This window comes from Mesoplodon mirus, assembly GCF_964341445.2.
Source record: "Mesoplodon mirus genome assembly, chromosome: 13".
NCBI lineage: Eukaryota > Metazoa > Chordata > Mammalia > Artiodactyla > Ziphiidae > Mesoplodon > Mesoplodon mirus.
The window spans coordinates 16,228,653-16,251,005 of NC_138989.1; the positions used below are offsets into that span (position 1 = coordinate 16,228,653).

The window sequence follows — 22,353 nt, forward strand, 5'->3', positions numbered from 1 at the left end:
TTTTTTGTTTGTTTGTTTGTTTTTTTTTTGCAGTATGCGAGCCTCTCACTGCTGTGGCCTCTCCCGTTGCGGAGCACAGGCTCCGGACGCGCAGGCTCAGCGGCCATGGCTCACGGGCCCAGCCGCTCCGCGGCATGTGGGATCTTCCTGGACCGGGGCACGAACCCGCGTCCCCTGCATCGGCAGGTGGACTCTCAACCACTGCGCCACCAGGGAAGTCCCTGTATTTGCATGTTTTTGATGTTATTACAATATTATGAACTGTTGCTTTATTCCATTTAGAGAACTGGGTCCTCACTCTTGCCTTTTGTGTAAATGTGAAGCTTTGGAACTCCCCAGCCTAGGTATAGTGAGTGAGGAACTGTTTCTAGCATGTTTCCAGAACGTACTCTCTGCCGAGATATAGATAGGAGAGAGACTATGGTCTGATTCTCACTGTTAATTTCATCTTATTAGAAGATCAGTGTTCTTTTCTGTTAGATAGCTTTTTAAAAACATACAAATGGCTTGTCTTTTTATTATTGAAAAGTTTCAATGGTTGCACTTCTTGTTTGTTTTTTTTGTAAGGTTGAACTTTATTATATGATCCTAGAACGTTTGGGAAAGTACCAGGAAGCCTTGGATGTCATCAGAGGAAAATTAGGAGGTAATTTTTAGAGTTTTCTTAAAGATTTTTTTATTTTGTTCTCCTGTTTAAACATGACAAATTTTATTGTGGAAAATTTCTTCCACATACAGAAACAAAGATATAAAGACTTTAAAAAATCACTTGCGATCATTTTAGATTCTTTCAGGTTTTTCTGTATTTATTTTTTAAAAATAATTTTTAGTTGAAAATAATTCATGGGGACTTCCCTAGTGGTCCAGTGGTTAAGACTTCACGTTTACGATGCAGGGGGCCTGGGTTCGATCCCCGGTCAGAGAACTAGATCCTGCATGCCACAGTTAATATCCCGCATGCTGCAGCTAAAGGTCCCGCATGCTACAAGGAAGATCCCACACACGGCAACGAAGATCCCACGTGCCGCATCTAAGACCTGGCATAGCTGAATGAATGAATGAATGAATGAATGAATGAATGAAAATAATTCATGGATTCAGAAAATTCAGGGAGTATGATTTTACCCCAGATCTCCAACCCTCTGCCCTCTACATCCTTCTCCAGTTACCTGTTCTGTGTATCCTTCTAAAGTAGTATCTTTCCCCTCCCCCTTCCCTTTTTTTAGTTTTTGGGGTCCTAAGTTTTATTCAAGAACTCATACAAAATATTCCAGATAATTGAGTTTTGTTTTGTTTTATTTTGGTTTTTTTTCTTTTTTTTGATGTGGACCATTTTTTTAAAAGTCTTTATTGAATTTGTTACAACACTGCTTCTGCTTTATGTTTTGGTTTTTTGGCCATGAGGCATGTGGGATCTTAGTTCCCTGACCTGGGATCAAACCTGCACCCCCTGCATTGGAAGGTGAAGTCTTAACTACTGGACCACCAGGGAGGTCCCCAGATAATTGAGTTTTAATCCTCATCTTCCTCCTCTTCCTCATCTCTGTTTTTTTTAAAAAATAAATTTATTTATTTATTTATTTTTGGCTGTTTTGGGTCCTCATTGCTGCACACGAGCTTTCTCTAGTTGCAGAGATTGGGGGCTACTCTTCGTTGCAGCGTGTGGGCTTCTCACTGCGGTGGCTTCTCTTGTTGTGGAGCATGGGCTCTAGGCGTGCAGGCTTCAGTAGTTGTGGCACGTGGGCTTCAGTAGTTGTTGCTCGAGGGCTCTAGAGTGCAGGCTCAGTAGTTGTGGCGCATGGGCTTAGTTGCTCCGCGGCATGTGGGATCTTCCCGGACCAGGGCTCAAACCCATGTCCCCTGCGTTGGCAGGCAGATTCTTAACCACTGCGCCACCAGGGAAGCCCCTCTTCTGCACCTTGAGTAGTCTGAAAGTAATGCAGTTTGTAACTTTCTTTGCTGTTAGCAACTACGTGTAACCAATCACATAGGTTATTCTTCAAATATTTTTTGGTGAGATATTTCAAATACCTTTTGGAAAAAGCCACCTCAGAAGTTACAGTAATCTTGCTTTTGCTTCTTTCGTTTGTTACAACACCTCCACCAAGATTCCCAGCTTTTCCATTCACTTTGATTCTCTCCTGAAGAAACTGCTCAAAATTGGCAGCATCCATGATTCTATCTTCTACAGGATGGGTACAGTCAAGAGTAAACTTCAGGACCTGCTTCTTTTTTTTGCCCCCTTTCGCCACAAACTTTCTCCCAGGCGCCATGGTGGCAGCGGAGGCAGAAAGGGGCTCCCCACTTTTTTAAACCACAATTGAGAACATACTGTACCTTGACTCTAAGAGTAATCTTACTCTGCACAATGTTCTTATTAAATATTTTTTTCCTTTAAAATTTTTAAATGTTTATTCTGTCTGTCCTATGAAGGCATTTGAGTTTGTGACCTTTTCTCTGCATACTCTTAGACCCATTGTTTTTTTACCTAAACAGTGTGTCTTAGAGATATACCTCACTACCTCACTCTCTTTAATGGCTGCCCAGTGTTCCATAGTATACACGTAGACAGTTTACTACATAGCTCATCCTTGAAGGATATTAGGCTATTTGCAAGGAACATCTTTGCTATAAACCAAATTGCCCTCTAAGAGGCTACAGTGTGCATTTCCACCAGCTGTATTTGCTATTAGATTGTAAGAGGGCCTGTTTCTTTGCATATTTACCCACCTATATTCTCAAAATGTTAGATGAAACTTCTAAAAAAATATTTATTTTTTGGCTGGGCCGTATCTTCGTTGCCATATGCTGGATCTTCCTTGCCGCATGCGGGATCTTTAGTTGTGGCATGTGAACTCTTAGTTGCGTCACATGGGATCTAGTTTCCTGACCAGGGGTCAAACCCAGGCCCCTTGCATTGGGAGCGTGGAGTCAGCCACTGGCCCACCAGGGAAGTCCCATATCAAACCTTTTATGTTTTTCAATGAGATAGGTAAAACATACCTTACAGTTTTTATTTAGTTATGAGGGAGGATAATTATTTCTTCATTTGTTTAAAAGCCATTAATATTTTCTTTTTCTCTGAGCTGCTTTTTCTTATCCTTTTCCTATTTCTAAAAATTTGGTTAATCTGCTTATTGATTTGCAAGAGTACTTTACATGTTAAAGAAGTTAGCTCTTTTCCATTGTTGTGAAAATACTTCCTTCTTTGTTGTTGGAAAACTGATTTGTATGAACTTCATAGATAGCGTTAACTATTCCCTTATTTTTGGACACTTATGAGATTTTGGTTCCTAAATATTTACACATCTTTGATTTCCTTAGGAGAAATTCGTGGGAATGCAGTTATCGTTTTGACAACCCTGGTTTTTTAATCGTGCCTTTATGGTTATTGGGAGTAACTAACTGTAGATGAGTAGCCTCAGAACTCTCATTAGGTCCAGCCATTATAAAGACTTTGTTTTTTACAAGTATGTATATTCTTTACTAGACTTTGTGCTATCACAAAACTGTAATAGTAACTGAGTTAACTACTTTAATTACATAAAATGTAGGAAGAGTTTTGTTTTTGTTTTTATTTTTAATGTTACTCTCTAACTTCAGCCTCCTTGCAGGTGGGTACAAGTCAACTTTCTGTTTTTATTCAGTTAGGTTGTAGTTGTATGGATAGTTACAATTTAGATTCTCTATAGAAAATTCATAATGTAATTGTTGGCATCCTTAATCTGCTAAACCATTCTAAAAGGACAGGGCATATCTAATTTGGTCAGAAATATAGTCCTAGTTTTTTTGTTCCCAGGTGTTGGAAGAGTTTGATTCATCTCTGTTCTTTTTTTATCTTCCTCATAACATCTCCCCTTTCTCATCTCATTCCAGTCCAAGCTTATTCAATGTTTTGGAAATGTATGGATGGTCTGTCTATGGTCTAAATATATCAGGTCTAAATATACCAGTCCTTAGATGCTGTTGGGATTTTATGTGTATCCCACATACTAGATCCTCAACTCAAGACATTCTGGATCCTTGTATTTTACAGAAAAAAAGGATTAAAAAGTTTAGTATCAGAAATAATACGATTTTTCCTTTCAGGAATGTAATCTTTAGTGAGATAGTAGCTTGTATCTAATAGTGGTCCCATTTTCTAAGAGAGTGAATAAGAAAATGTGACAGTTTCCTTCTTGTATATGGATTTTGTTCTGGTTTCTGAGCAGAAATGAAACCAGCTTACCAACTTTTATAACTTTTAATTGTAGAGAAGTTAACAAGTGAGATTCAGAGTCGGGAAAATAAATGCATGGCTATGTACAAGAAGCTGAGCAGGTGGCCAGAGTGCAATGCCCTTTCTCGGCGCCTCTTACTGAAAAAGTAAGTAGATGCTTCTTTTTGGACTATGAGACTGGAGTGGGGCTTTCAGGTCTCACCATTGGATTTTTTTGGTCTGTATCTTTTGAGATTTCTGGGCATAAAGTGAAATCTTTTAGTTGTGTGTTCTGGATATTTTTTTAAAGTTTTTAATGAGCCTTCATCTTTTTTTTTTTTTTTTTTTTTTTTTTTGCGGTACGCGGGCCTCTCACTGTTGTGGCCTCTCCCATTGTGGAGCACAGGCTCCGGACCTGCAGGCTCAGCGGCCATGGCTCATGGGCCTAGCCGCTCCACGGCATGTGGGATCTTCCTGGACCGAGGCGCGAACCCGTGTCCCCTGCATCGGCAGGCGGACTCTCAACCACTGCGCCACCAGGGAAGCCCAAGCCTTCATCTTTCAATAAAGAGGTGTAATGGAACTTATGCCACCAGGGTGCTAAGTATTCAGAATGAATGCTGGAAAGTCATTAATTTGTCAAGCTCAATATTGGTCTAAAAGAGAGAGCCTTCCCTTAGCCCCCCTAGAAAGCACTAATGTGGGTACTTTTCTGTTAAGAATATTAGTTTTTTATTAAGGACTGCATGAGCTTTTTAAAATTTTTTTAAAATTTATTTTGGCTGTGCCGGGTCTTATTTGCGGCTCGCGGGATCTTTGTTGTGGCAGGCAGACTTCTTAGTTGCGGCATGCATGCAGGATCTAGTTTCCCGACTAGGGATCGAACCGAGCCCCCTGCATTGGGAGTGCGGAGTCTCATCCACTGGGCCACCAGGGAAGTCCTGAGAATATTATTTTTTTAGACCTGGTCATTTTATTGAAGGAAAGAGTAGTTTCTTGAAAATGTTTGACTTTGAAATGCCTCTGGAGTTGTTGCCCTTTTAGGGCTGTAGAAGAAACCCAGAGGGAAGGTTGGGCTTCTCCTAGTAAAGACTAAAATATAACTTAGAAAATAAGTTGAATAACATGGTTCCTCAGGCAGATTTGTCACAACTTGGGTTTAATCCTGTGTGCACCATTCAATCTGATTTTAGCTCAGATGACTGGCAGTTCTATCTGACTTATTTCGATTCTGTCTTTCGACTGATTGAAGAAGCCTGGACTCCTCCTGCTGAAGGTGAACAGTAAGTTGTCTTCTTTCCTGAATTACAACACTTTTTAGTATGGTGTAGCAAAATGATTTCATTGTAATTCTAATTGAATTCTCTTTTTCTGTCTCAATAATGTATCCCTTTCAAAGCAAGACATTTTTTCCATTTTTTTTGTTTTGTTTTGTTTTGTTTTTTGCGGTAAGTGGGCCTCTCACTGTTGTGGCTTCTCCCATTGCAGAGCACAGACTCCGGGCGCGCAGGCTCAGCAGCCGTGGCTCACGGGCCTAGCCGCTCCGCGGCATGTGGGATCTTCCCGGACCGGGGCACGAACCCGTGTCTCCTGCCTCAGCAGGCGGACTCTCAACCACTGCGCCACCAGGGGAGCCCCATTTTTTCCATTTTTAAATTTTAAAATAAATACGTGTTCATTGTAAAAATCTTAAATTAGTACAGAAATGTATGGTGTGGAAAGTGTTAGTTCCTAGTTTTCCTATCATCCCAGGATGATTTTTTTCTTTTTCCAGTTTTATTGAGATGTAATTGACACAGAAATAACTCTTCATAACAGTTTGGTGTCTTCCAGATTTATTTGGGGAAGACAGTTTGGTGTCTTTTCTTCCAGATTTATTTATATTATGCATATACTAATATAATTATTCTTATTTAACATAAGAATGCAATTATGTTAGATGTAATGGTTTACAACTTTGTATTTCACCCCCTAAAGTGTGTCTTGGGCATCTTTCCATATATGGTGCATACAGATCTGATTAATTCTTTTTAATGACTTAGGAGAACTCCATTTTAGAAATGTACCAAATTCATTTAATCTGTCTGCTGTTAATAGATACTTGTATTGTTGCTGCTTCCTGTTTTGGGGGCTATTACAAACAATACCACAATAAATATAAATGGGCTCTTTTAAAAAAGTGAATAACAAAATAGGATTTATGATACCAATTATGAACTGAGGCTTACTTTATAATATTAAGTAAGTCATCTAATTTTTCTCAGCCTCATTTTTCTAGCAATAAAATTTACTTGTTTTTAATTAGGTAATATTTTATATATGCAAAATTTTTCATTCTTTTTTTAAGAAAGAGAGGTGGTTAGTCACTCTGCAATAATCAAATGCCAAAATTGGGAGGAATCATATGCCATGTTAACTGTCAGAATATGCTCATATTTCTCTTTTATTCTAATTTGTGTTGTTTTATAATTATCAAAGTACTTTCTGTTATTTTTAATTTGTTTCTTAAAATCAATTTGGCTTGACTTTAAGTTTTAGGATGGACAATAGAGGCACAAAATACCTTTTTCATGTGTTTACACCTAGCTCTTTAGAAGGAGAAGTACATTATTCTGCAGAAGAGGCTGTGAGATTTATAGAAGATCGGATAACAGAAGAATCTAAAAGTTCTCGCCATCTCCGAGGACCATATCTAGCTAAACTGGAGCTGATTAGACGTTTACGACGTCAAGGTTTTAATGATGAGTACAAACTGGGTAAGAAGCTGTAATGATATTTGGGAACCCTGGAGAAGATACAGGGATGCCCTCAGTACCCAAGTGCAGTATCTATTCTCTGAAGCCTACGGTGATAAACTTGTGTTTGAGAAGCAAATGTCTTCATAACCTGAAAATATTAACTAATGAATGGATCACTTATAAAATTAGCCCTCAGTCACACATGCAACTCGGCTTAACTTTAGCATCTCTCCCTATTCCACCAGAGTCTTTGTCAGGCGTTCTTTTGCTGACCCAGCAATAATGTCAAAATCAATTTCAAAGTAAATAGCCAGTTTTATAAAAGTTTCAGGATTTCAAGAAGTGAATGAAAGGTTTCTTGAAAATCTACTCTAAGCACTCACAAAACCATTGACTAAATAACATCTGGCAGAGTTAGAGCAGTTAAAGAGCAGTTAACAGTTGAGAAAATTTATTAGGACAATGGCAAGATGGGAGAAAAGTATGATTTGGATAGTAAAGCATTAAGAGAGGCCTTCAGGAAATTTGATGAAGCCCTTAGAGGTTTTTGTAAAATGGTTCTTTTTGAGCGTACTGCATAAGAAGTAAATGTTGTCATATTGTACTAATTCACAGTTTTGTGGGGAAAAAAGCACCACTCCCCCCCAAATCAGTAATTCTTTGCTCATACTAAGAATTAGCTTTAGTTTTAATTATACCCTAAATTTTTTAAGTTTAGGAGAATAAACTTGTAAAATTTTTTTAGTTTCATTTTTTTAAGATAAAGCTCCAAAGAAAACTTTTTTTTCCCACTCATCATTATAGAAATTTAGTTCTCATTAAAAGTTGATTAAGAAGGGTTTTTTAGGGACCAGTTGTCCTGAGATGATGAGCACTTCTCAATACCTAAAACCTATCCTAGAACATCTTTGTCCATTTTAATCATGTAATTAATGTTCTTTGCAGGTCATTCTAAAATTAACTGTGGCTATCTCTTTGTCATTCCCTATGTAGATTATTTATAACCAGTTTTGAATTCCATGTTGACTTCTTTCTTTGGGTCTACCTCAATCACTTTAGTTGGTGTTTGTTTCAGAATTGCAAATGAAAATTTTTGTGTTACCTTCAGCAAAATATTGTTAAAGTATATTGCAAAGAATTGCTTTCTTCAGATTTCCCTGATGGTCCAGTAGTTAGGACACCATGCTTCCACTGCAGGGGACCTGGGTTCGATCCTTGGTTGGGGAACTAGGATCCCACAAGCCGCCTGATGTGGCCCAAAAAAAAGAGTTGCTTTCTTTCCAAAGCTGGATATAAAACTGTTTGGATCTGCTTTCATACTTCCTATATTCATCCCTTGTCTTTTCTCTCTCACCAGCCTGAATCTTACAAATTGGTGAATCTTACAAATTTGTCTCCACACACACAAAAAATTTTTTCTTTTTTTTTTTTTTTACCAGACCAGTGAGTGATTCTTAGGCTCTTTTGGATCACAGAGGCCTGTGAGAATCTGATTAAAGCCATGGAATCTCTGTTCCCAGAAATGTGTGAGCAGGAACCAAGACCTAAAATCTTACAGAGACCTTGTTAAAAATCTCTGCTTCCTAAATCTAGTCCAATTTGAGAGTATTTTACTTTTATTATTTTTATTTTTAATTTGAGGAAAAATAAAATGAATTGGTAGCTTTCTGCATATCCATGTTTAAATTTTCCATAGTGAGTGACTTTGGAGTTATTGGCCCGTGGCTCTTCCCATTTATTTCCTCTTCTGTTGGTGTGCCTGTTAACATACACTACCTTTCATTTAGTTAACATATATTTAATATTTGTTAAGTAGTTCAGGAGCTGTGGAGAAAAGCATGTTTGTTTAATGTTTGCATATGAACTTGTCTTTATTTAAACTTTAATGAAAACTTTCAAACTATTTAAACTTTAATTGAATGAAAAACTTCACATTTCCTCAGTGTAATAACAGGTAAACTGAGTTTGCAAGATTCAACTCCTTTTTAGTATTTATTTTTAAACTGGCAAGCTATCTTCCGGCCCTCATTGTCATCCTCATTCTCATTCAAGCAAAATTTTCATTTAATTGAAATAAATGTTTTTCAAGTCAGGCTTCTCACTTAAATTAGAGATTGCTTCAGTCCATGAATAATTTAGTGATATTTTCCCCCCCCTCTCTCTTAGGTGATCCAGAAGAATTAATGTTCCAGTATTTTAAAAAGTTTGGGGATAAACCTTGTTGTTTCACAGACCTCAAGGTGTTTGTTGACCTCTTGCCTGCTACACAGTGTACAAAAGTAAGCAGAGTTCTGTTGGGTACCTGTATTTATTGCAACTAGGTTAAGTGTTTGGGTTTCCTTTCTAAAATGGGTGAAAGTGGTGAACATGAGATATCAAGATACTGCTCTACCAAGCCAAGTAGTCTAGGTGCTATCAGATTAAAGGCATGATTTCTTGTAAAGTTGAGCCGCAATGAGAATAAACCCCTGGTAGATAATTGGATTCTTCTGTTGTGTGTGTGTGTATGTATGTATGTGTATATATATATATATTTTTTTTTTGAGATAATTGTAGATATACATGCAGTTGTAAGAGAAATAATACAGAGAGATCTGTATACCCTTCACCCACTTTGTCCCAATGGTAAGATCTAGCATAACTATAGTATAGTGTCATAATCAGGGAACTGACATTGATAAAATCCACTGACCTTATTCAGATTTCATCAATTTTACATGCATTCATTTGTGTGTATGTGTGGTGTGTTTGTTTGTGTGTGTATATTTAGTGCTGTATATAGTGCGTATGGATTCATGTGACCACCACCTAGACAAGATGCATAGTAGTTTCACCACCAGGGTCCCTCCATGTTCTCCCTACATTTTTTTACCCACAGCCACCTCCCTGTATCTCCTCCTTTCCCCATCCCTCTCCCTCAGCAACTACTGATATTATCTGTTTCTATAATTTTGTCATTTTAAGAATGTTATATAATGGAATCATATTATTTGTAACCTTTTGAGATTGACTTTCTTTACTCAGTGTAATTCCCTGGAGATTCATCATGTTGTTACGTGTACCATGTCCATTGCTTTTTATTGCTGAATAGTATTCCATGGTATGGATGTACCACGATTCCTTTAACTTGTTGAAGACCATGTGGGTGTGTCCAGTTTTTGGCTATTACAAATACAGCTGCTGTGAACATTTGTATGCAGGTTTTTTTATGGGAACCTAAGTCTTCATTTCTCTGAGAAAAATGCCCAGTAGTTCAGTTGTGGGGTCTTATGGTAGCTGCACGTTTAGTTTTTTAAAGAAAATGGCCAGACTTTTCCACAGTGGCTATATCTTTTAAATTCCCGTTAGCAATGTATGAGTCATCTGGTTTCTCTGCATCCTCATCAACATTAGGTGTTGTCACTATTTTTTATTTTAGCCATTCTAGTAAGTGTGTAGTGATGTTTCATTATGGTTTTAATGTACATTTCCCTAATGGTTAATGCTGTTGAATATTTTTTCATGTGCTAACTTGCCATCTGTATTTTCTCTTCAGTGAAGTGTCTGTTACTGTCTTTTGCTCATTTTCTAGTTGATTTGTTTTTTTACTGTTGAGTTTTGAGAGTTCTTTAGATATTCTAGATACAAGTCCTTTGTCCGATATGTGGTTTCAAATATTTTCTCCCAGTCTGTAGCTTGTCTTTTCATCCTCTTAACAAGATCCTTTGCAGAGCAAAGTTTTTTGTTTTGTTTTGTTTTGTTTTTTTGCCATGCCATGCAACTTGCGGGATCTTAGTTCCCCATCCAGGGATCTAACCCAGGCCCCGGCAGTGAAAGCACTGAGTCCTAACCACTGCACCGCCAGGGAATTCTCACAGCAAAGTTTTAAAGTTTGATGAAGTCCAGTGGACTTTCCTTTTAATATCTTGTCTCTGATTTGCTCAAAACTGTAGCAGTTAATTGCTCATTATGTCAAATCATGATTCATTCTTGCTGAAGCAGTCTGAGACTCTAAATCTAAGGGATTTTTAAAAAATAAACTTGAAGACCTAAATAGACATTTCTCCAAATAAGACATACAGATGACCAGCAGGCACATGAAAAGATGCACAACATCGCTAATTATTAGAGAAATGCAAATCAAAACTACAATGAGGTATCACCTCATACCAGTCAGAATGGCCTTCATCAAAAAGTCTGCAAATAATAAATGCTGGAGAGGGTGTGGAGAAAAGGGAACCCTCCTACACTGCTGGTAGGAATGTAAATTGGTACAGCAACTATGGAAAACAGTAGGAAGTTCCTTAAATAATTGAAAATAGAACTACCATATGATCCAGCAATTTGACTCCTGGGCATATATCCAGAAAAGATGAAAACTCTAATTTGAAAAGATACACACCCCCCAGTGTTCATAGCAACACTGTTTACAATAGTGAAGACATGGAAGCAACCTAAGTGTTTATCAACATAGGAGTGTATAAAGAAGATGTTGTGTGTGTGTGTATATATATATATATATATATATATATATATATATATATATATATATATACAGTGAAATATTACTCAGCCATAAAAAAGAATGAAATATTGCCATTTGCAGCACCATGGTTGGACCTAGAGATTATCATACTAAATGAAGTAAGTCAGACAAAGAAAAATATATGATATCACTTATATGTGGAATCTAAAAAATAATACAAATGAACTTATTTACAAAACAGAAACAGACTCACAGATGTAGAGAACAAACTTATGGTTACCAAATGGGAAAGGTGGGGGAAGGGATAAATTAGGAGTATGGGATTAACAGATACAGACTACTATAGTAAAATAGATAAAAAGAATTTATTGTATAGCACAGGGAACTATATTCAGTATCTTGTAATAACCTATAATGGAAAAGAATCTGCAAAAAATACATAGCCAAATCACTTTTCTGTATACCTGCAACTAATACAATATTGTAGCTCAACTATACTTTAATAAAATTAAAGAAAAAAACCCTTTAATTTTGGAATAACTTTACATTTACAGGAAAGTTGTAAAGATAGTAAAGAAGGTTATACTCTACGCTTCGCCCAGCTTTCCCCAACATTAACATCTTAAATTACAGTGGTACATTTGTCAAAACTAAGAAACTAACTTTGGTACATTACTGTTAACTGGCCTCTAGACTTTATTTATATTTCTGTAGCTCTTCCATTAATGTCCTTTTACTTTTCTGGGATCTAAGCCTGGGTACCATATTGTAGTTAATTTGTCATTTATTGGGAGTTTTTGATGTGATAGAATCAATGTAAATCAATTATATGTATATCAGCATCATGTAAAGAAATACTGATATGTATCAAGAGAGTCTGTGACTTTGGTCAGCTTTACTCATAAAAAACTCTAATTAGTGAAGGTTGGAAGTCTTGCTATCACAGGGCTACCACAACTTGTTTTTCCAGAAAGCCTCTATCATCCCCATATGGAATGAGTGAAACTCAGTGGGAGCACAGTGGCAATGACTAGAGTATTTGTTTCGTGACCATATCCTTAGCTCACCAGCACTTGATACTTTGGCAGTCTTGAGGTTACACATCTGGGGCAGATGGAGCAGTGCATTCCCAAACTGTTAAGGAGCCAGTGGTCTCTACTGGGTTCTGAAATGACTACCACTGTTCACTTTGGTTTAGAAAAAGTTGTTCTTGGGTTGCTGTGCTTATAGGGCACAGGCTAAGCTTTAGAAGTTTTCTAGATAAATTGTAACATATCCAGAAAAGAGGGTTCTGGGTTATAGAAAGACTTGAAAGCCTGTGAGAGAGAAATGGTTGAGTGGAAGAGATAGGTTTGGTATGGTGATGACAGAGTACTTTATTTCTCATTATTTGAAAAGCTCTCCTGTAGAAGAGGGAAGAGAACAGGGCCAGCAAGAAGTTGTTGCAGGGAATTAAGAATTTGGCTCAGTGAGAGAAAGATCTTTTTTATAGTCACAATTCTCTAAAAAACACAGTGTGTGAGTTTCATGTTACTGGAGGGATTTAAGCAGAAAATAGAACCACGTGGGAGAGATTCATTCACTAAGTGTTTGTCGCACATATTGTGTGCTAAGTGCTAAGGTAAGGAATGATTGATCATGTTTTATAGTGCTTACTGTCTTGTAAGTTAAAGCATCAAATGATGGGAAAGCATTAGAGGAATGTCTATATCGCATTTAGCTGAGATTCATATAGGTTTGCTAGCATAAATTTTAGTACCAGAAGCTCTACTTATTGGCATGTTTGAAAATCTTAGATCACCTCTGTGACCCCATATACTAATAATCTACTGGGAGGAACCCTCTAGAAATAGTGAAATACTAGCAGTGATGAGGTGGTCATTGTTCAGTGAGACAAAGGATTTAAAGCTGTTGCAGTGAGTTTTGTAGTCCTGTGTAAATTTTTAATTGAGAGGGGTAATTTTGCTGCCACAACTTTTTAAATGTAGGATGACTTCAATAGCTAAAAATCTTGCCACTCAGCAGTATGTTTGTCAGAGGATTGCAAACTGTCCAAGTAAGGTTCAGACTGAGAACTGTTGTCCCAATGAATTAGGAGATGCATTCTAAAATGGGACTGGCCCCTAAGAGGGGGCCATTGAGTCCAGTTATCCTGAAGAAGCTCACCCATAGAGACGTTTTTATATTTTGTTTCCTTTGCCTTGGGGTTTTAAGCTAACAATAAAATAATCCCAGTTTTTAAAGAAGCTTTTTGTGTAGCAGTGAAACTGTACAGACTAGAATAGCAAATGAACGTATTGTTTGATGACAAAACCTGTTCGGAAGATTCTTTAGCATTCAATAAAGAAGGCCTTAATAATAAACATAACTAGTATATAAAATGGCCTACAAGAATGGAAGAGCTGGCAATAGAAATTATATAGGCATTTAATCAAAAACATGAATACTAGTGCCACAGTTTCTTTGTTACAAATGTGATTACCTGATCATAATAATTAACATTAAAATTCATACAATTGTAGAAAATTGAAGTCATTACAGATGTGAAACTGCATGTTGAGTAGGATTTTTATTTTAATTTAATTTTTGTTTGCAAAAATTACATGTATAAAATTGAAAAAGTCAAATAGTGCTACAAGGCTTATATTGAAAAACAATTGCAGCTCTTTGCCTTTTCCAGCCCTGATTCTGGCTCTGTACAGGCAAATCACTTTCAACCCTTAACTGCTTCTTCTGTTATTTAACTCCATATTTCTAAATTATAGGCTTATTTAGCTATTTGTTTATTTTTACAGTTATAGTCTTCATCTATTGGTATCTTACTGTGGAAGGCAATAACTTCGTTCATAACATCCCACTTCTCCCCTTACCTACTTTTCCCCCAGTATAGTTTAGTAATTCTGTCTGCAGTATTTATATTTTAATGACTAAATATTCACAGCTGAGCCACTTTGTATATGGAGATTACCTTTCTTAACTTTCTTTCTTGGAGTTAATATTTTTTTGTTCAGTTCACCCCAGTCAATCTGACAGAACCATAAAAGTTTAAAACTCCTCTTAGTGTATTCTGAAACATGAGGTAATAGATCTGTTCCATTCTCCCCTTGAGTCTACAGTGTCTCTGGTTCAGTATCTCCCGGGGGTAAAGAAAACCCGTGGCTTCTGCTGGGTTTAGGAAGTCAGTCAGTGAGCTTGGGGAGGGGTCTAATTTCTTAGAATTTAGCAGATTCTTCTGTTTCAGTCCCACCAGCACTTTAGCTTTCAGACGTACCTCTCGCCCTTAATTTCTGAGTCTTCCAAGGTTCTGTGGCTGGAAGAGGCTTGCTACTTATTGGTGGTCTCCCCATTCATACTGTTGGATTTCAGTTTTCTTGGCCCTATACATTGGTTATTACTTACCACCTGCCCTTCTGCTTTTTATCTTTTGAAATCTTGTTAATGTTTATTATTTGCTGTCATCTCTTCACATGTTCTTGATCCTTTTGGGTTGATTCCTTTTTTGTTCTTTACTGTCATCCTAATAGGATCTTGGAAGGGAGTGAAAATAGCCTGTGTTTAATACATGTGTAAATGGAACTGTTTTTTTTTTTTTTTTGCTTTAAAAATAATTTATTAGTTTTGGATCACAAAATATAGGGAAGACACAAGGGTGATGCCTGTGACCCCTTGGCTGCACTTCCCGTCCATAAACACCTTTTAGAACCCCAGACTCCTGCTGCCCAAGCATTCTCTCACATCCTAACAGCTGCAGAGTATAGTATACGACCATATGGGAAGTTTAAACAGACACCCTGTACGTGATGCAGGGGTCCCTTCTCACTTTTGCCAATATTGCAAATGTACTGGTTGTGGAACTGGTGTTCTTCAAAATTTATACCGAATTTAGAGAATTAAAAACATTTTATTGCAAGATGTTACCATTGGTGTGGAATTTCCTGGCAGTCCAGTGGTTAGGGCTTCACGCTTCCACTGCAGGGGGCATGGGTTCAATACCTGGTCAGGGAACTAAGATCCCGCATGCCACGCGGTACGGCCACAGGAGAAAAAAATGTTACCATTAGGAAAAACTGGGTGAAGGGTACACAGGATCTGTCTGTGTTATTTCTTACAATTGCGTGCAAATCTCTAATTATCTCAAAATTAAAGCTTTAATCAAAAAAACAATGTAAGGCTATTGGCAGGACAACCGTTCCTTTCAATGTATAATGTTTCCTTTACGAATTTATTTGTAGTATATCAATATAATAGGTTTGTTTGGGGGTAATTGTTCTTTCTTACAGTCCTCCTAATTAAACTTTTTCATTGCTACATTACATATTATGTCACTGTGTTGTAATTTAGGAAACATTTTCACAGTTCTTTTCACCTTTTAGTGCGTATACTACATGGTATTAACATGATACTTTTGGCCAGCAATGAATGCGTGTGTCAGTTTCACCGGAGTTTTACCAGCACTGTGTGCTGTGAGAAGTGTTTTTGTTTCGGCAATTTGGGTAGATAGGAAATGGTATACTAAAGGGGTTTTAATTTGTATTTTTTCTTGATACCTGTTTCTAGACCATTTCAGTATTTGTTAATTGTGGCCTACTAAAGACTAGTTCTGTTTTGAGACCTGTACTTCTTTTTTTTTCTTTCAACTTTGCAGTTTATTAATCAGTTACTTGGAGTTGTTCCTTTGTCAACACCAACAGAGGATAAGCTGGCACTGCCTGCTGACATCAGAGCTCTGCAGCAACATTTGTGTGTGGTGCAGCTGACGAGGTTACTTGGCTTGTACCACATGATGGATAAAAATCAGAAATTGAGTGTGGTCAGAGAATTGATGTTAAGGTACCAGCATGGACTAGAATTTGGTGAGCAGCCTTTCAAAATGTGCAGTAGTTCCCTGATCTGCTAAGATTTAGAAGTCAGTTTTTTATCTCTCATAGCATGCTGTTGTAATGCTTTTGGCAAGGAAAATACTTTGTCAAGTGGGAACACTATCCAGGTAATAAAATGCAAAGCCTTTCTTAAGCTTGGAGTTTTAAAAATTATAATTGGCTCCCAGATATCCATATTCTTCCTGATCTGGCCGGCCAACTCTTTATCACAGTGGGGCTCAGATGAATGGCAGAGTTTATGATAATTGTCATATTTTCTGCTTATAGGCCTTAATATTCTAAATATATAGACTGTGTAAATGAACAAAAAGAATTGTAAATTGTGAGATAAATATTTAGTTTAGAAGTAGATGATCTTCAGATTGCTTAGATATGTGTGATAAAATATAAATTATCTGACTAGATGATATTAGTATTTCTCTAACTGTATTCTAAAAAATTAGGTGAAGTAATGAGCATAATATTACATTAGTTGTACATGGCTCTTGGATTCTGTTCTTTTCTTCACCTAAAACCTCCTTCCAAATCTTGCTGCTCTCCTTTTGGGACCATTTGGAATACCACCTCTATTCTGGAACCCTTCCTTCTGCTCCAGCTGAGTGTGGTCTCACCTTCTTTTGACTCTTTTGATTCATGGCTTATATTTTTCTTCTGGTATTTACTCCATTCTTACTAGTTTCTTTTCCTCTTTTTCTCTTCTTCCTCCTGTCACTTTCTTGCTTTAAAAAAACTCCTTTGGGGCAGTAATAATTGAACAAATCTTAAAATACAGATATGATTTTTTTTTTCCCTATAGGGAAATCCTGTTTGAAAACCGAATTGCAATTTTCAGACTATTACTGTCTCCTTGCTGTCCATGTGCTTATTGATATATGGAGAGAAACAGGTAAAGAGCAGTGATTTCAGTTTAACTTTACTCTTTGTTTTTATTGACTATAAATCCTTAGACTAAGTATATAATCCAAGAATTTGATTTATGCTTTTAGGTTTTTCTTCCTTGCCCTTCTCCAGGGTGCTTCTAGAAGAACCAAAGTCTCCAAGTATCCTCCTCTCTGTAATCAGGATAATCTTAAATCAGTGGATATCTGTTCTGTTTTAAAATATTTCTGAATAGTGAGTAAACAACCTATTACAAAGTTACAATAATTAAAATACAGAGAAACTGATTCAGAGATAGATATATGGGTCCATGGAATGAAATAGCCATTTTTGTTCACTTCAATTTATATAGGAAAATACACTTTTTTTGGAATATAGTTCAGATTAGCCCATTTAAGACAAATATATACTGCATGGTAAAGGAAGCATCATGAGTCATTAAGCAAGAGAAGGATGATTCAGCAGATGGTACTGAGATTGCCTTTTCTTTAGGTCTCACCTTCTGACATTTTCTCTTATTAGCAGTTTTTGAGAAAGAATAACTTTAGCTACTTATTGCATATTATTCATGAGAATAAACTGCAGAAGAAACAGGGCTGGGAGACAGTGCTGTGCAAGACAGACACAACCCTGCCCTCACGGGTCATTTAACCAAGCACTCAATTTTGATACTATCTTCCTCATGCTTAAAATCCTTCAGATATGCCCTATTTTCCTGAGGATAAAGGTCAGCCTTATTAGGATGGTTTACAATGCTCTCTATAATCTAGTGTCTGTCTACATCTCCAGATTCTTAGTACTTAAAGCCCTGAATCTACTTTTTGGTTGTTTTTTTTTTTTTTGCTACTATCACTGAACATCATGTTACCTCTTTGAAATAACTTTCTTACCTCCTTCATCTCACTTTTACTCAAACAGTGCCTCTGACAAGCCTGTCTTGATTTCACCCCCTTCCTCATTGCAGATTTTATGCCCCTTCTGAACTTTTGTAGGACGTTGTGTATATCCATATGATAGTACTTGTTATACTGTATTGTACCGGGGATGGGGATGAAATCCTTTCATCAGAGTACTTGGTATCTGGAACCCCACATTCAGGAGGTTGCATAGGCCTGTAAAAGTCATCTTAATGTAAAACCATTAATGAACTGACTACTTAGTAATTTGGCCCCTACTCAGATACCCTTCCCCACTTATTCCTGGCATCTATTCTTGCTCATAGTGACTGTGGCTTTGCTAATCTCTTGTTTTTGGAGCAAGATATCTGACCATATAATAGTAATAACAGTTAAGAGTCGTGGATCATCAGACACTTGAAAGTGCTTTATATGAATTAGCTAATTTTAAACCTTGTAACAATACAGTTAAGATTGTTACAGTTTTACAGAGGTGGGAAATACAGGGCAGAGAGAAAGAAGTTAGGTGGGTTGTCCAAAATCATGCAGTGCAAATACACGGGAAGTTCTAGATATTATATATATATAGATGCAATGTTTCTTGAAGTCAGCGAAAGTGATGTTGAATGTTCCAGTTGTAGGCTGGAACAATAGTCATTGTTCAAGGTAGATCTGACAAAAATTAGAAATGTATAGAAAATTGGTGAGGATGTTGAAAGAGACTGATTTGAATGTGACAGGATTAAGAAGAGCATTTTAAGATTAAATTGATGATGCTCTCAAATATTTTTTGCAAAAAAGCATTTCTTTATGATTGTGCCACAAAAATAAAATGGGGAGTGAAGGATGTCATTTTTCTCCTCTAGTTTTATTGAGCTATAATTGATACATTACATTGTATTAGTTTAAGGTATACAATATAGTGATATATTGCAAAATGATTACCACAATAAATTTAAAGTCCATCACCTCACATAGCTACTTTTTTTTTCATTGTGATGAGAACTATTAACATCTATTCTCTTAGCAACTTTCAAATACACAGTACAGTGTGGTTAACTATAGTCACCATACTGTACATTATTATATCCCCAGAATTTATTTATCTTATATCTTTTTATTATATCATTTTGTTATATTATAAAATTTGATTTAAAAAATTTTGTCCCCCAAATCCTTATCAACCCTTGATGCTCTTTGATTTGGCATAGAGTTGTAGTTATATTCTAAATTTTGCAAAATAAAATAAGATGATAAATGTCATCATAATGGTGGGTTTAATAGTTCAGAAGTGTAAATTAAACCTTTTTTTTAACTATTTACTTTGAAATTTTGTTTCCATTTAAAAGAGATCTTCAAGAAGTTTTTTTTAAAAATTCTGATACTGGTTATCCTTGAATAAGTAGGACTTAAAAAAATTATCTATAATTGTCCAACTATCTCTTCTACTCAATTCTGAACCTCTTGAGGCCTGGAACCACCTATGACTCTTATCTTTGGCTGTTATATCTAGTGTTACTGCAGAGTTTAGGTCACTGAGTGTTGAATTAAATAAAATTATGATTGTGAAGACCAGGTAGCAACATGGGAAAACACAAAATCGGGTGTATGCCATGATTACTACTGTGTAAAATTGTGCTGCAAAAATAAAATAGGGAGTGAAGGATGTCATTTTTTCTCCTCTAGTTCTATTGAGCTATAATTGATACATTACATAATAATGTTATGTATACATAATTGATAGTAATCAATACATAATTGATTATGTATACATAATTGATAGTTCAAAAGCAGTACATTAATCACAATGGTAGTTTGAGTAGATCATGGATGGTTTGCATAGTTTGGGTAGGATTATGGATGATATTTATCTAAATCCCCAATTTTTGGTTATGTCTTGTTTCTTTTCTCTTGGAAAAAAGCATATAGAATATAATTTTAAAAGCTCAGTGCATGGAGCTTTTTATTTTAGCTGTTTTTTCTAACTGTAAAAGTAGCTTGTAAAAATTTGGCAAATGGTTTATTTTAATCTCACTTTTCTAACTTCCAGAAGACTAACATTTTTTGCATATTTCCTTCTCTCTTGCTCTGTGAATGTTTTATATACTTGAGATGAACTCTTCATACTAGTTTGAATTCTGTATGTTTTACTGATCATTATTGCATAATTATTTTCCCTTGCTGTTAAAAACTCCTTGTTAACGTTAAATGGCTGTATGGTGTTTCCCTGTGTGGGTGTAACTACAGTTTACTTAATCACCCCCCATTATTAGTACAGTGAATGTTTTTGTATATAAAGCTTTATCTGCGTTTCATATTATTTTCTTCAGATAATTTCATAAAAGAGAAATTACTTTTTCTTTAAGAATATTGATGCATGTAACGTTTTGAATTTTAATAGGCCAAAAAAGTGTATCATTTTAGTTTGGTTATTAATGAGCAGTTCTTTTTTCAAATATTAGTTGACATCTGTTAGTAGTAGAAGAAAAATGATGTCAAGAGAAAGCATCTGTCTGGGGCCTTGTAGAGAAAATCCTGTACTGGGAAGGTTGGTGGATTCTAGTTCTCCTTCAAAGTCCATCTCTTCTCAGTATCTAGGATCCTGTGAGGTTCCAGACTTCTCTTTAAGACCTGGCAGCTCAAAGTTTGCGTCATTTTTGCAGATGTAGGTTTAAGAACTGAGGTAACTATTGAGGGACTGTCTTTTCAGGGAAATTCCCTATTTTGGTTACGGGTGTGTATTAAAATTTGTTCTCTGCCACCCAACCACATCCTTAGAATAGTTAGGGGAGGTGATGGTGTCAGTTAGTTTTTATTTTATAGTATTGAGAAACCCCCATTTGCTGTCAAGGTCTGTGGATAATGCTATTATATTTTGGTTCTAGGTGATGAGACCGCTGTGTGGCAGGCCCTGACTTTGCTGGAAGAGGGACTAACTCACAGCCCTTCCAATGCTCAATTCAAATTGCTGCTTGTTCGAATCTACTGTATGCTGGGGGCATTTGAACCGGTGGTGGATCTGTATTCCAGCCTTGATGCTAAGCATATCCAGCATGACACCATTGGGTTGGTAGTATATACTCTGAATAATGAGCAACCAGCTACAGCAGTGTGGGGTCCTCATATATGGAACTCTAACATTTTGATTTTAGCAGAAAAGTTGTTCCTGGTATTAAGCTTTGTAGATTAATCACCTTCTATGACCCATTGCAAAGCAGAAAGAGTTTTATCTTTCTCAGCATTTTGTGGTAATCTCAAATTTGTACAATTTAGAAATGGTTAAAAAAAAAGTTTTCCCTAGATACAGGTAACAGTTATATACTTTGAACTCTTTTTCTTAGCACACATTGTTTTCAAGTCTTTACTTCTGCCTTGCAGTTGAGGTTGACACTTGTATGTTACATGTTGACCCCAGAGATCCTTTGAATTTGTATTTTGACTATTCTTTGTGATTAATCAAGGGTATTTTCTCTGTGTCCTGTAGAGCTGTTTTAGGAAGACAATATTCTGTTCTCTAACAACTTGTGTTCCATTAATCATCTGAGTGTAAGAAAGCATGGCATAGAGCTTTAGGTCTCCCACAAAACTGAATTAACTTTGCTGTTTTTTAAAATTTGATTCTGTGAATTAGATCATTTCTATGGCCGCATGTTTTAACTTTTCGTATGCCTAGCTGTTTTTCTACCATAGTAATTTGAAGTGTAGTATTTGATAATAGAGGTGGGTAGGTATAACCTTTTTTTTTCTTTCCTTCCGACCTAGTTATCTTTTGACCCGATACGCCGAATCCCTAGGTCAGTATGCTGCTGCATCCCAGTCCTGTAACTTCGCGCTCAGGTTTTTCCACTCCAACCAGAAAGATGTAAGTGAAAAAAAATTTTATTTTTTAACATGGTCTTGGCCTGCTGAAAGAACATGATTTAGAGAGCGTCTTCCCTCGGGTCACAAGTACACATATTAAGGTGCACCACGCTGTACTCACATGTGCCCTTAGTCTATAGCTTACTGGCCAAGGCTGTTAGGTAGAGGTAAGGAGTTTTTGTGGTGGTTCGAAAGGGTATGTTTCATAGAATCCATGAGAAGGTGCATTTAAAAGTGGGTATTAGCAGAATACGGAGTGCCTCTTAGGTCTGTGTTTTAATCTCTAAGAGACTTTCTAAGGGTATAAGAAATAGCCCATAAGAGTGTATAGCCTGGGATGCCATATATGATTTTGTGATAGCAGTTGTTCTCGCTTACTTTTATTGATTCCTGAAGTTTATAACCACCGTGTTCTTTATCAACAGAGTATACTTAT

General features: G+C 36.6%; 1 protein-coding gene across 1 annotated transcript in view; it reads left to right on the forward strand.

Moving 5' to 3' along the window:
* Positions 1–22,353, forward strand: part of NAA25 (N-alpha-acetyltransferase 25, NatB auxiliary subunit) — a 78,952-nt gene that overhangs the window by 22,841 nt on the left and 33,758 nt on the right. The window contains exons 7-15 of the mRNA XM_082640501.1: positions 568–646; positions 4,254–4,365; positions 5,392–5,481; positions 6,785–6,954; positions 9,103–9,215; positions 16,047–16,254; positions 17,078–17,167; positions 20,942–21,122; positions 21,819–21,918. Of these exons, the coding sequence (XP_082496627.1) occupies positions 568–646; positions 4,254–4,365; positions 5,392–5,481; positions 6,785–6,954; positions 9,103–9,215; positions 16,047–16,254; positions 17,078–17,167; positions 20,942–21,122; positions 21,819–21,918 (1,143 nt within the window). The remainder of the gene's footprint in view (positions 1–567; positions 647–4,253; positions 4,366–5,391; positions 5,482–6,784; positions 6,955–9,102; positions 9,216–16,046; positions 16,255–17,077; positions 17,168–20,941; positions 21,123–21,818; positions 21,919–22,353) is intronic.